This window comes from Bos javanicus, chromosome 6, assembly GCF_032452875.1.
Source record: "Bos javanicus breed banteng chromosome 6, ARS-OSU_banteng_1.0, whole genome shotgun sequence".
NCBI lineage: Eukaryota > Metazoa > Chordata > Mammalia > Artiodactyla > Bovidae > Bos > Bos javanicus.
Window position 1 is genome coordinate 90,148,929 of NC_083873.1, and position 12,989 is coordinate 90,161,917.

The window sequence follows — 12,989 nt, forward strand, 5'->3', positions numbered from 1 at the left end:
GGGGTGGCCTTGTCATCGCCGCGGGGCCCGGGTGGGAGGGGTTTGGCGGCGGCTGTCGCGGCGGCGGAGGCGGCCCCGGGCTCCGGCGGCTGGGATGGAGCAGAAGCGCGCCGGGCGCCGGAGGACGAGCAGCTGACGGAGCCGCGCGGCACTCGCCTCGCTTCCCCTGCCGTCGCCCGGGCCGCCCGGCTCCCGCCGCAGCCAGCGGGCCGAGGAGAAGCTGCCCGCGCTCGGGGGCGCTCGGTCAGTCCCGGCAAACTCTCCCGCCGTCCGCTCCGGGCTCGGCACCGAGTACCAAGGTACCATGGTCTGCAAGACCCTCTTCGCTCTCTGCATCTTCACGGCAGGTATTTTTGGGCTCTGTCCCTGGCGGAGGGGTCGGGCGCGGTACGGGACCCGAGGTCAGGGCTGGGTTGGGAGCTGAAGCCGGGGGATCGGGAAGTAAGTCGCCGCGCGCGGTTGGCAGGAGTGGTGCGAGCCTCTCGGGTTGCGCAAAGGTATGTGCGCACTTGGTTTTGGGGTGATGCGCGTTATTTGGAGATTCTGTGCCGAGGCGGACCGAGGGGTTGACAGGGTTCTTCCCGCCGCAGCTCGCCCCCGCAGCAAACTCCGGGCTTTGTGAAACAGGTGGCTGCCCAACGCGTTTGAAGCCAGGCTTGACGACACTGGGGTTTCTCGGGTCTCTGAGCACACCATGCCAGAGTTGGGCATCAGACTTCCCGACGCGGTTCCACCCAGAGAGGGATGAGAAAGAGAAGCAGGCGGGGGATAGCATCTGGGAAAGCGTGAAGTCTTTTGGCTGTGCACCTGGCCGGGCTGGTTTGTGTTCCCCGAGTTTTGGTGGGCTCTGTCTCCGCGTCCTTTCCTATTTACGCTTGAGGCTGGTGCGGCACTGACAGCCCCGCTCCCACCCGGCTAGAGCTTCCGATCACCGCTGGGGAGTTACCACTTTTAGCTTGTGGCCCCTAGGCTCCCCAGAATCCGTGCCCTCTGGCTGAAACTGTTAACTTGGCAAAAACTAGCATTCTCCAGGTTCCACCCCTGCCCCTCCGGCCGGCTCGGCTTCCCCACGCGCGTATTTCTCTGGACCACGGACGGCAGCGGCCTCTAAGCAGGGGACTGGGGAGAGAGGAGCCCGAGGATTGAGCTTGGCTTGGTGGGGAGATGCAGAAAGGCGCTTTGAGTCAGAGATTGGGGTACCCAGTTTTCCTAGAAAATGCAGGCCGACAAGGGACAGGCATAGGAGGAAAAAGCCGCCGAGGGCGCGGACGCCGGCGTGTTTAAAGATAAGAATGTCCCAAAGCCACGTCCATACACAAATCATTTGACTCATGCTTGTAGAACGTGTATATGTATTTTTCGTCCTGAATTGCTTGGGTTCCTGTAATCATGGACACAGGTCATCACAATCCCATAAAAAGAAACTAGGGATTTCCTGGCAGCTCAACAAAGGTTAATGCAGTTTTGAGGAAAAGTTTCCCAACTTGAAACTAGAGAGAGTCTTCCTCTACTTGCCGAGCGCCTCAGAAAGCTGGTGTCTGCACGGTTCTGGTGTCTGCACGGTTCTGAGCGTCCGCAGCCTTGGCCAAGCTGGGAGCGCACGGATCCCTGCAAGCGTGACAGCCGAGGGTCCCGGCATTGCCAAGAAACGTTTATGAAATGACAGGGAAGGTGCCTTCCATTTTCCTCGCTAGAAATCTTTTCATGAGGCTAGGGGCTCAGAAAACTGTCAGTTAGCCAGTAGAGCTGGTAGGTAGATTTGTTGGCTAATTTTATGTAGTGGCTGGTCTTTTTAATTTCTTCCGGTTTTTGTTTGTGTGTTTGTTTTTTAAACAACTCTAGCAGTTGGCAATGCTGGGATTAGGCAGTGTATTGTGGACACCACCCCCCACCACCCCCCCCCCCGCCCCCGCGCAAGGAACTCACGATTTTGTCTCCCTCCTTGGCCAGTTTTAGAGTTTAGCTCTGCTGTTTTTTGGAGCTGAAATCTTGCCCTTGTTCCTGGACAGAGTGAGGAGGCTGGTAGCTCAGGGACTGACTGAATAGCCTCATTCTCATCCTAAAGGACCTGTGTTGAGGTCAGCGTCCAGAAGATCACAGCCTCCGACTTCCAGGGCTCCCCTGACCCCCGGAGGACATAGTTATGTTTCTGAGTCCGTCTCCCAAACAGAGCCTGCGGAAGCTTCATCCTTTCCTCTGAGTTTGTGCCTGGGAAGAAGTCTCTTTGGGAATCAGTGTGTTAGATCTACCTACAGTAAGTTATCAGGAAAATCATATCAAAAAATGTATAAATACCTTATGAGCTTCTCTACATCCCCAAGTAGGGTGCTTTCAGAAACTAAAATACAACTTTTCTAGAAAAAGTTGGTAAAGGAGAGAGGGACTAGGGTTCTTAAAATGAAAGGGGCATGCATGTTTCAGTGGATCATTCTGGCTCCCTTGGCAAAGCTCTAGCTAGTTTCACCAGGCAGTTGCTTTTTCTTTTCTTTTGTTTCTTTTTTAATCCACCCAACTTTAGTGGCTTCAGGAAGTTTTCTGTAAAACTCTCAATGATACTTTCTTGAGTCAGGAATGGGGCGTAGCAGGGAACTTTGTTTTTTTAGCTTAATAAATCTACTCATTATAAATACTTAGCATTTCTTCTAACCTATATAATGGACACTTGTAAATATCTGTGCATTGTCAACAATGCAGCTAAAGTAGACCTCTACACTTAGTTGTATTTTAAAAAGAAGGAAGAGAGAGAAATCTTGGGCTGTCTTCAGTTCTTCCAGAGCTGACTGTGGTAGAAAACTAGCTTGGCTATTTTACAAACCATTCCCAAACACCTCCAAGGCCAGTACTCTAGGCATACAGAAACACTACCTCTAAATTACAAGCCAGAACCTCTGAGGTTTGGCATCAGAACCAAGAGGGAAGGGAGAATGACGGGCCACAGGAAGTTTCCATCTTCATCCCTCTGTTTCCCCACTGGATTCAATTCTGTCATTCCCACCACCGTTGTTGCCACCCTCCAGTGCTCTATGGCACAATATGTTTAAAAATTCTCTCACTGAGACATCTGAGATTTACTGGAACTTTCCAAAGGCCTTTTCCAAACATTCAAGTAGTTCAAAGGAGAAACAAACATAGATAAGAAAGACACAAAAACCCTTGACTCCATGTTTTCTGATGTGGGTTCTGCCCTATATGCCCCTGATCTCCCCACCCCACCCCAGGGAGAATGCAGCATTCTGCCCCATTACCCAAGCTTGGTGATCAAGACCAGCAGGGCTAGATTCCAGTCTGCCACCCAGCTCGAGAGCCTATTTGTGTCTTGCGCCTGTAACATCATTCTTCAGGCGACTAACATCTCAAATGTCCTTCCTGGAAGACCCCACCCTCCACATTTATGGCTCTGTTCTCACTATAGATCCCAATATATGGAAGGGCCTTATCATAAGCATATTAAAGGAGTATCATAAATCTTACCATAAACGTGTTAAAAATAAACCCAAAAAATGCACACATGTTTAAGGCAACAGCACGGTTGCCTATGGTTGGTTGAGGGTGGAGGTGAAGGGTGGCATGCATCGCTTAGCCTGGTTACCTCCTATTCCCTTGAAGTCTGCGTCACAAAGGAACACATCCTTCACTGGGAAACCTACCTGAGAAGGTAGAAGTTTTCTATTACTATGGGATACATTTGTTGACACAGTATTGCAAAGTGGTGAGCACTCAAATTCTGCAGTTAGATTGCCTTGTACAAAGCAAAATTATTACCACTAAATTGTATAATCTAGGGACCTAATCTAACCATTCTTGACTTTTCTTATCTACAAAATTGAGGGACTAAAACCTCATTAGGTTGTTGAAAGTGGTAAATGACTGTTCATACCTATAATGCCTGGGACATAGTAAGCACTCAATAAGTATTAGCAGTTGTTATTGCTATTATTCTGATTCATAAAGGTGACTGTGTTCAGCACCAATTAGGTCATCCTCTCTGAAGTGTATGTGTTTCTGCTTGGCCTGTGTAAACTGAAGATCTCAACCAATATTCCAGCACAGTGCCAGCTGTTCTGGCAAATCCTCATGTGCAAATTAAGAAAAGATTCAGCTGAGCCTACTAAATGCCTAATTTGAAAAGGTTAATAATGTGCCAGCTCAAATTTAGCACAACAGTCCAAAAAACACTCAGTAACAAACACAAGTGTCACCGAAGACTTTATTTCTTCCACAGAGTCTTTTGCAAACTGATGTGTTTCAAGAGCCCAACTCGGCTAAACCTTAAGGTCAAATAAGGCTTCCCTGGTGGCTCAGTGGTAAAGAATTCGCCTGCCAATGCAGGAGACATGGGTTTGATTTCTGAGCCTTAAACATCCCACATGTCACACCACGACTATTGAGTCTGTGTTCTAAGAACCTGGGAACCGCTCTAAGGTCATGCACAACTACTGAAGCCCACACCATAGAGTCCATGCCACACAAGAGAAGCCACTACAATGAGAAGCTCCAATGAGAATCACTACACTGCAATGAAGAGTGGACCCCGCTCACCGCACCTAGAGAAAAGCCTGTGCAACAACAAAGACTCAGCATAGCCAAAAATAAATCAATGAACAAATAAAATTTTTTTAAATGTTTAAAATTTTTTAAAAAATCTTTAAAAAGATCCACAAATTTTGGATAATTGAGATCAAACAACTTAGGAAAAGGCATTTTGTGGTGTATGAATGACCCAGCATGGCTTTCTCCAGAATCCAAAATCATCAGTAATGGCCAGATCTCTAATTTAACCTGATCATTTGGGCCTAATTTAGTGGTGCTTATGTTTTCATGCATTGGAGAAGGAAATGGCAACCCACTCCAGTGTTCTTGCCTGGAGAATCCCAGGGACGGGGGAGCTTGGTGGGCTGCCGTCTCTGGGGTCGCACAGAGTCAGACACGACTGAAGTGACTTAGCAGCAACAGCAGCAGCATGTTTTCATAAGAAAAATAGTGGCCAAATGTTTACATTGTTTGAGCAGATTTTCTTAAACAATAATTTTGCAGGGGGCAGAGGTAGGGGGTACAGCATTCACTGGAAACAATGAAGAGGGATGTTAAACATATTTTCAAAAGGGATTGGCTGTTTTTTAACACCCAAATGAAAGGAATCTTGCTATAGCATTTACAATAGCTTTCTCCCTTTTTGGAATATCTGTTACTGAAATTGTATATGTTAGTTTAGGAAACAAATAGAGTCATCCTTCAGTATCCACAGCCTGCCCTCACCATAAAAAATCCTCAGATGCTCAAGTTTCTTATATAAAATGTCATAGTATTTGCATATAATCTACATACATCCTTCTGTATACTTTAAATCATCTGTGGTGTTGGAGAAGACTCTTGAGAATCCCTTGGACTGTAAGGAGATCAAATCAGTCAATCCTAAATGAAATCAACCTGAATATTCATTGGAAAGACAAGCTGAAGCGCCAGTACTTTGGCCACCTGATGTGAAGAGCTGACTCATTGGAAAAGACCCTGATGCTGGGAAAGATTGAGGGCAGGAAGACAAGGGGTTGACAGAGGATGAGATGGTTGGATGGCATCATCGACTCAATGGACAGGAGTTTGAGCAAACTCCGGGAGATGGTGAAGAACAGGGAAGTCTGGCATGCTGCAGTCCATGGAGTCACAAACAGTCAGACACAACTTAGCAACTGAACAACAACAATAGCAAGGTTGTTTAAAATACCCAATGGAATGGAAATGCTATATCAATTGTTTCAGACATGCAGCAAGTTCAAGTTTTGATTTTGGAACTTTCTGGAATTTTTTTCACAATATTTTCAGTCTGAGGTTAGTTGACTCCATAAATGCAGACCCCATGGATATGGAAATCTGACTGTATTTGCTTTGCTACCAAGATATTAAATAAAACAGTTGCCTAGAAAAAACTGATGCTTCATTTAGGATATAGCAGTAGTCATGAAAAGAGGTAGGCCATTGCTTTTTACTTGGAGTGTTAGTTGCTCAGTCGTGTCTGACTCTTTAAGACCCCATGAACTGTAGCCCACCAAGCTCCTCTGTCCATGGGATTCTCTCAGGCAGGAATATTGGAGTGGGTTGCCATTTCCTTTTCCAGGGGATCTTCCCAGCCCACGGATTGAACCTGGGTCTCCTGTATTGCAGGCAGATTCTTTACCATCTGAGCCACCAGGGAAGCTCTAACCTATTAACCACTTTTACCTGGAAATGCAAGGTTAATAGGTTATCATCCAGTTAATGTACAAGTAGGGTGAATCCCATAGACAGAGGAGCCTGACAGGCTACAGTGCTTAGGGTTGCACAGAGTCGGACATGACCGAAGGGACTTAGCACACACAAAGGGTTACTATAAAATAAGATTCATTTGTGTACATAGTTCATGGCATTACACTTCGTAGTCGCAGCTTAAATTATTTCAGTGATGGGGATTGATGTGACATCAGATTTTCTGATGTGTGGATCTTTAAGTAGTCTTCATGATCTTTCACAGCAGCTTAGCTCATTTCTTTTACCTGTTCTAATATTGTTGAGACTTTTACCATTTATAAGGTAATAGAAACCATTAAAGCAAAATAAATGATTATATAATTGTTTCCATCTGTGTTTTTCATTGGTGCAAGATAGTATAATATTGATTGAAAATAAACTATTTTAATTTTCCTTGGGTAAGTATTGCCAGGTTTAGCATTGAAAAATACAGGTTGTCCAGTCCAATTTGAATTTAAGTAAACATGAATTCTGAGTCTATCCCACTTAGTGCTTGGGACACACTTAAGCTAACTAATTCTTCCTTGTTTATCTTGAATTCCAATGTAATGAGGCACCCTGTATTTTGCCTAGCGGTGCTACCTTTGGCCTTCCATATGTGGTTCATCAGAGCAATGTGTTTGACATAGGATTGGCTTTATTTTGAACTGTGCCTCACCCAGCTTTAGCTGCCCTACACCATTTCATTCATTTGTCACAATCTGTTCATGGGAAGAAGACACCAAGATTTCAAAGCAGCTCTGTCTCTGGAAACAACTTACAAGGTTAGGATTCAGAAGGAGCTCTCCAATGGAATGTTTTGAATTGGATTGCATATCCACTCACTGTGCACTGTGGTGGGTTTCTGAACAAGTGGTGGGATTTCTTTAGCCTCCCTGAGGCTACATTACTTTACCCTCCTTGTGACCTTTCCTTCAACAAGGGGAAAAAAAGTATATTGTTTAAAAGGGTAGCAGTGTTCTTGCATAGGAACTGGAACTAGTAGCTTTGCAGAATCCAGCTGGCAGCTGATTAAAAAAGAAAGTTATAGAACAGCTTTGGATTTCAAAGTTCTCTTCTGTGCCAGGATTTTAACACATCTCACAAATATTACATAAGGTTTGCATAATTCCTACAGGAAAGGTCTATACGTATCACTTGAAAGCTGTGGCTCTATGAAGCCTAAAGCAGCACATTAGACAGAATTTCAAGGCAGATTGGGGAAAAAAAAATCCTTGAAGCAACTAGGCTGTGCCAGAAATTTGTACCTTTATACCTAAGGCCAAATATATGAATAGGTGATTGTTAAGTGGAAAAAAATTGTGGAAAGTTACCAGGTGTGATATTTAGAAAATATGTCTATTCAATACAAAATAAGATGGATGATAGTATACAACTTTGATAATATCTTACACTTGCAGTCCAAATTCTGACACTTGATTTTCTTTTCTATCAAGGAGGAAATAAGGACAGAGATTTTAGGGCAGGTGTTGCACATAAAAAGAATTAAGAGAGAGGGGATTTTGTTTATTTGATTTTTCTTTTTTTTTTTTGGTTATGGTTATGAACTTAAAGCTACCATTCAGGCTTCCTGCTGATTAGAACACATTAAAATATACATTACCTTTAAAATTAGGATATTCTTGCCAGGTTTGTGTCGTACAGAAGCATAATCTCATTACTGAGAGGGTTTATTCACCACTTTGGTATCCAGGATGAGTTGTTACTGGCACTGTCTGCCCCTTATAAAACCTTTTCATTTTCCATTGGAAAAGCTTTTGTGATCCTACAGATAGACAGCAGACAGATACCATTATACTGGCACTGAACAGTTATTTCACCATTAAACCCTCTATATTGCATGATTCTTGCTTTGTAATTTGGACTATAATTTGGAGTCTTTAGAAAGAACAATAAAAATTATTGTGAGGATGAAAAGATGCCCTCTTTATTCACCATGCAAAAAGCTGCATGTGTTCTGTTGTTTGTTGCTCAGTGGCTCAGTCATATCCGACTGTTTGCCACCCCATGGGCTGTGGCATGCCAGGCTTCCCTGTCCTTCACTATCTCCCTGAGTTTGCTCAAACTTCTGTCCACTGTGTCAGTGATACTATCAATCATCTCATCCTGCCCTCGATTTTTTAGGGAAATGTTTAAGATCCCAGTCATTCTCTTGAATTAAAGTAATGTGTCACATTAGGAGAGGACTCAGTCCATCTCGGAATTACAACATGAAGGTCTCTCGAAGTCCATCAGAAGGTGCTAAGGAATCTGGTGGTCTGAACACCTCTTTCTTGGTTTGGGAAAAGTAGGTTATTGGTGGATCACATACTGCTGGTCATGGAAATTCTCTCTTTTGTTGGATCAGCTGCATGAGAGGTAACATCAAGATGAATATGGCCATCACCCAACTGATGGGAACTCAACATGTTTTATCTTAAAAATTGCAGTGTTGTCAGAGATGGCAATCCAGAGGAGAAATCTCTAGAACTGAACTTCCTGAAGAACTGCTCAGACAGTTCTAAATAGGAGAAAGAATTACAAATTTTTGAGGATAAATAATCATTTAAATTTTGTTGTTGTTTAGACATTAAGTCATGTCTGACTCTTTTGTGAACCCATAAACTGTAGCCCACTGGGATCCTCTGTCCATGGGATTTCCCAGGCAAAAATATGGAATGGGTTACCATTTCCTTCTCCAGGGGATCTGCCCAACCCAGGGATCGTACCCACATCTCCTGCATTGGCAAATAGATTTTTTATCACTGAGCCACCAGGGAAGCAATATGGTTTATCTTTCAGGAGATGTAGGTGGGAAAGGAAGTGTGATACCAGATTATTGTATATGTGGAAAGTGGATAAGAAATGGACAGAGGGCAGGGGCCATGGCTGTTTCAGAATTTCTATGGAGAATACGTGGAAAAGCCTGGGGGTGGTCCGCTGCATGACATGGTGAGAATGTCAGATGGCTGAGAATGTCAGATGGCTGAGTGAGGCTGAGAAGTGAGCACTGAAATTATTGGGGCTACTAAAGTCCAAACCATCTCCTTGATGATGCTGCTGGGAATGGAAAATTAATCCAGTTTCACTTTTAGGCAAGGGGGATAAACAATTTTCCCTCAAAATTTATATGCATATCAAGTGTCTTTTAGTCCACCTTTCTAGTTTTGTGAAAAGTTGCAAATTGAGCCTTTCAGAGGAATCATTGTGATGGCCCTTAAATGCTCTGAGATTTCGAGAGAAATTCAGCTGCATGGTTTGGTTCCATGAAGGAGGACTGAGTGGAGCTGAGTGACTGGGGCCTGCCCACTTCCAGGCAGTCCTCCTGGATTGCACTTCCCAAAGAGTCCTATTTTGAGCAGATTTTTCTTTCAGTGCTTATATGAAAAGAAACACAGCCCTGGTATTTACCTGGTAAGGATAGGATTTGTGTTACTTCCTCTGAGAGGCAGCATGATATGGTGAAAGGGGCTTTGGAGGAAGACAGGCTGGTGGGATGCCAGCTCCAGGGTCTTGATTTTCTCCTGGTAGAGTCATGATAATATGTTTATTATCATAAACATTGAGTGCCATGTAGGTAAACATCCAGCGAAGGTTTATTAAACAGGTACACCAACAGATAGAAGATTTCTTTTATTTCATTTGTTTATCTGCCTCTCACTCCTAGAATGTAAGGTGCATGAGAATTTTAGCTGTTTTGTCTCTGCTGTCCTCCCAAGCTTGGAGAACAGAGCAAGACATGGAATGAGTACCTAGCAAATATTTGTTAAATTAATTTTTAATAGAGAACCTACACGTCTGTCTAAGGCTCTGGAGATAGGGCAATGAACAGAGTAGATGGAAGACTACCCTCAGAGAACTTACATCCTTTGAGGATGATGAATTTTGACTTGGTCAATAGTTGAGTGTCTCACAGTCATCTCAAATCCATCACGTCAAAATCTTGAAATCTAAATGTAGCCATAAGGGTTAATTTTGAATCCATACTGGATCTGGCTCTGTGACTTTAATTCTTACTTTGCCATTTTTGTTATTATAGGCATACATAATGGCCTGCCTTGGGAGTGCTACCCACCCGCCTCTGCTTGACCCTTGGGCTAGGGTGCCTTTGTTTGGCTCATAGGGAGGTAGCCTGATCCTGTCCACCTGTTAAGGGCTATAAGGAAGTGAAACTAACATATGCCCCTGCTGAGGCTTGTCATTCTAAAAGATATTTTCATGAATTAAACGGTCTTTTTACTTTGTTTCCTCGCCTCCCCTCATCTCTCATCCATAAAAGAACCTGGCATCCAGGCCCCAACAAGATGGTTACTTTGAGGCCCTGATCTGCCATCTTCTCCGTGAACCAGCTTTCCAAATAAAGTTGTCTTCCTTGCCTCAACACCTCATCTCAGATTTACTGGCCTATCCTGTGGTGAGCTGAGCAGGCTTGGACTCCGTTACATGAACTCTTGGACTTTTCTCCTTACGCAGGCCCCAGGGGAGGCCTTCCTCACCTCAGTTAGTGGCAACCCCACCTTTTGAATTGCTCATGTTGAAAATCTTGAGTCATCTTTTTTTTTCTCCTTTTAAACTTTTTATTTTGTATTGGAGTATAGCCGATTAACAATGTTGTGATGGTTTCGGGTGAACAGCTAAGGGACTCAGCCATACATATACATATATCCATTCTCCCCCAAACTCCCCTCCCATCCAGGCTGCCACATAAAATTGAGCAGAGGTCCATGTCCTATATAGAGGTCCTTGTTAATTATCCATTTTAAATCTGGCAATGTGTACATGTCCATCCCAAACGATCCCTTCCCTCATCCATCTCCCTCAGCAATCATAAGTTCATCTTCTAAGTCTGTGAGTTTCTTTCTATTTTGTAAGTAAGTTCATTTGTATCATTTCTTTTTAGATTCCACCTATAAGGGATGTCACAAGTATTTCTCCTTCTCTTTCTGATTTACTTCATTCAGTATGAAAATCTCTATGTCCATCCCTGTTGCTGCAAATAGCATTATTTCATCATTTTTAATGGCTGAGTAATACTCCACTGTATATATGTACTACGTCTTCTTATAATGAGTCATCTTTGAGGCTCTTTTTCTCTCAACACCCCTCATCCAATGCTTCAAGGGCTTCTGTTCGCCCTACCTTTAATGTTCATACAGAAGTCAGACTCTTTCTGTCACCTTCATTAGTGTCTGTGGTGTGATTCCCCCATACTCCTTCTCTCAGAATTCTGCAGGGGCCTCCTCTCAGGCCTTGCAACTTTAACCCTTTACCCCCTAAGGTCTGGTTTCTGCAGAGCAGCTGTCAATCCAGAGGAAATGTATCAAATGATACCATTGCTCTGTTCACAGCTCTGCCACAGCTTCCTGTTGCAACAGAGTAAAATTCCAGCCCACGTCCTTAGAGCTGCCATCCACATCTTCCTGAGCTGCTCCCTGTTCATCCTTGGACTCAGATTTCTACCTCTCCTCTGGTCCCCTGGCACCAGTCACACTGGTTTCCTTATCACATACTATGGCTGGTTCCTGTCTCTGGAATATCCATGTGGATATTCTTCAGATATCCACATGGTTAATTTCTTTACCTCCCTAAAACCTTTGCTCAAATGTCACCTTCTCAATGAGACGTGACCCTGTTCAACAATTTTTTAATTGGAGTATAATTGATTTACAATGTTGTGATAGTTTATGCTGTACAATGAAATGAATCAGCTATATGTATACATATATTCCCTCCCTCTTGGACATCCCTCCATCCCAAACCCTCTAGGTCATCACAGAACAACGAGCTGAGTAGTCTGTTCCACCTGCCGACATCATATTCCCTGTGCCTCTGCTTTTTCCTTAACGTCTCTCTCCTTTCATCTCTAGTCCCTTACCACCCTGGGATTTTTGTCTTTTACTGTGGTATCCCCAGTAGTATCCCCAGTGCTGTGGTATCCCCAGTGCTGTGTGGCACTAAGGAGATACTCAGAATATATTTGTAGAACTGAATGATTCAAATATATTTTTGAGGGCAGACAAAACGAAGACTTAAATTTTACCTTCTATCCCCTCAAAAGGAGACATGGGCAGACTGACTTACTATCAAGTGCTTGTGTCTATTGTTTCCAAATCGCTTAAAAAAAAAATGAGTCAGTCTATTCATTTTCATTGAGGGTTAGAGAAGCTGAACTTGAAAATCAGCTTTTTTAAAGCTATGCATATACAAAACACTTTTTTTGTAAAGGCAAAACTTTTTTTTTTTTTTTGCCATGGATATCACTTGAAGATAGTTGAAACTTCTTAGTCTCTGGCCAATTAAGGAAATGTCACCTTTGAGCTAAGCTAGAGAAGATAAAGATACTTCCATTATTTGAACATCTTTGAAAATTTTCTGAATAGCTAAAAAGAGCCTGATGATGAAAGTGATTTGAGCCTAAGGGAAGCATGACTGGCAATTTCCCAGTGGTGTCCAAGAAACTTAAGTCAATTCAAATGTTGAATGCTGAGGGTGTAATTAGTCACAAATAAGCTGAAGTGTAACAGAATGGGAGATTTCCTGGCCTTACCGACTGCATTCTCACTCCATCCGTGATTCTGAACTATGAATTGTGTTTGAAGCATAAGCAATAGGTAGAAGTGATGTGAAATCCTGACTAAAATCAGACTGGTATTTCATGAGCACTTGTTCTTCACCCTGCAAGACTGACACCCCTTGACGTGGCTAGCGTCACCCAGGCTGGCACGTCC

General features: G+C 43.7%; 1 protein-coding gene across 1 annotated transcript in view; it reads left to right on the forward strand.

Annotated features, from left to right (window-relative positions):
* The first annotated feature begins 42 nt into the window (after nucleotides 1–42).
* The window catches only part of PARM1 (prostate androgen-regulated mucin-like protein 1), a 129,324-nt gene continuing 116,377 nt past the window's right edge, over nucleotides 43–12,989 (forward strand). The window contains exon 1 of the mRNA XM_061420483.1: nucleotides 43–347. Within this exon, the coding sequence (XP_061276467.1) occupies nucleotides 305–347 (43 nt within the window). The 5' untranslated portion in view covers nucleotides 43–304. The remainder of the gene's footprint in view (nucleotides 348–12,989) is intronic.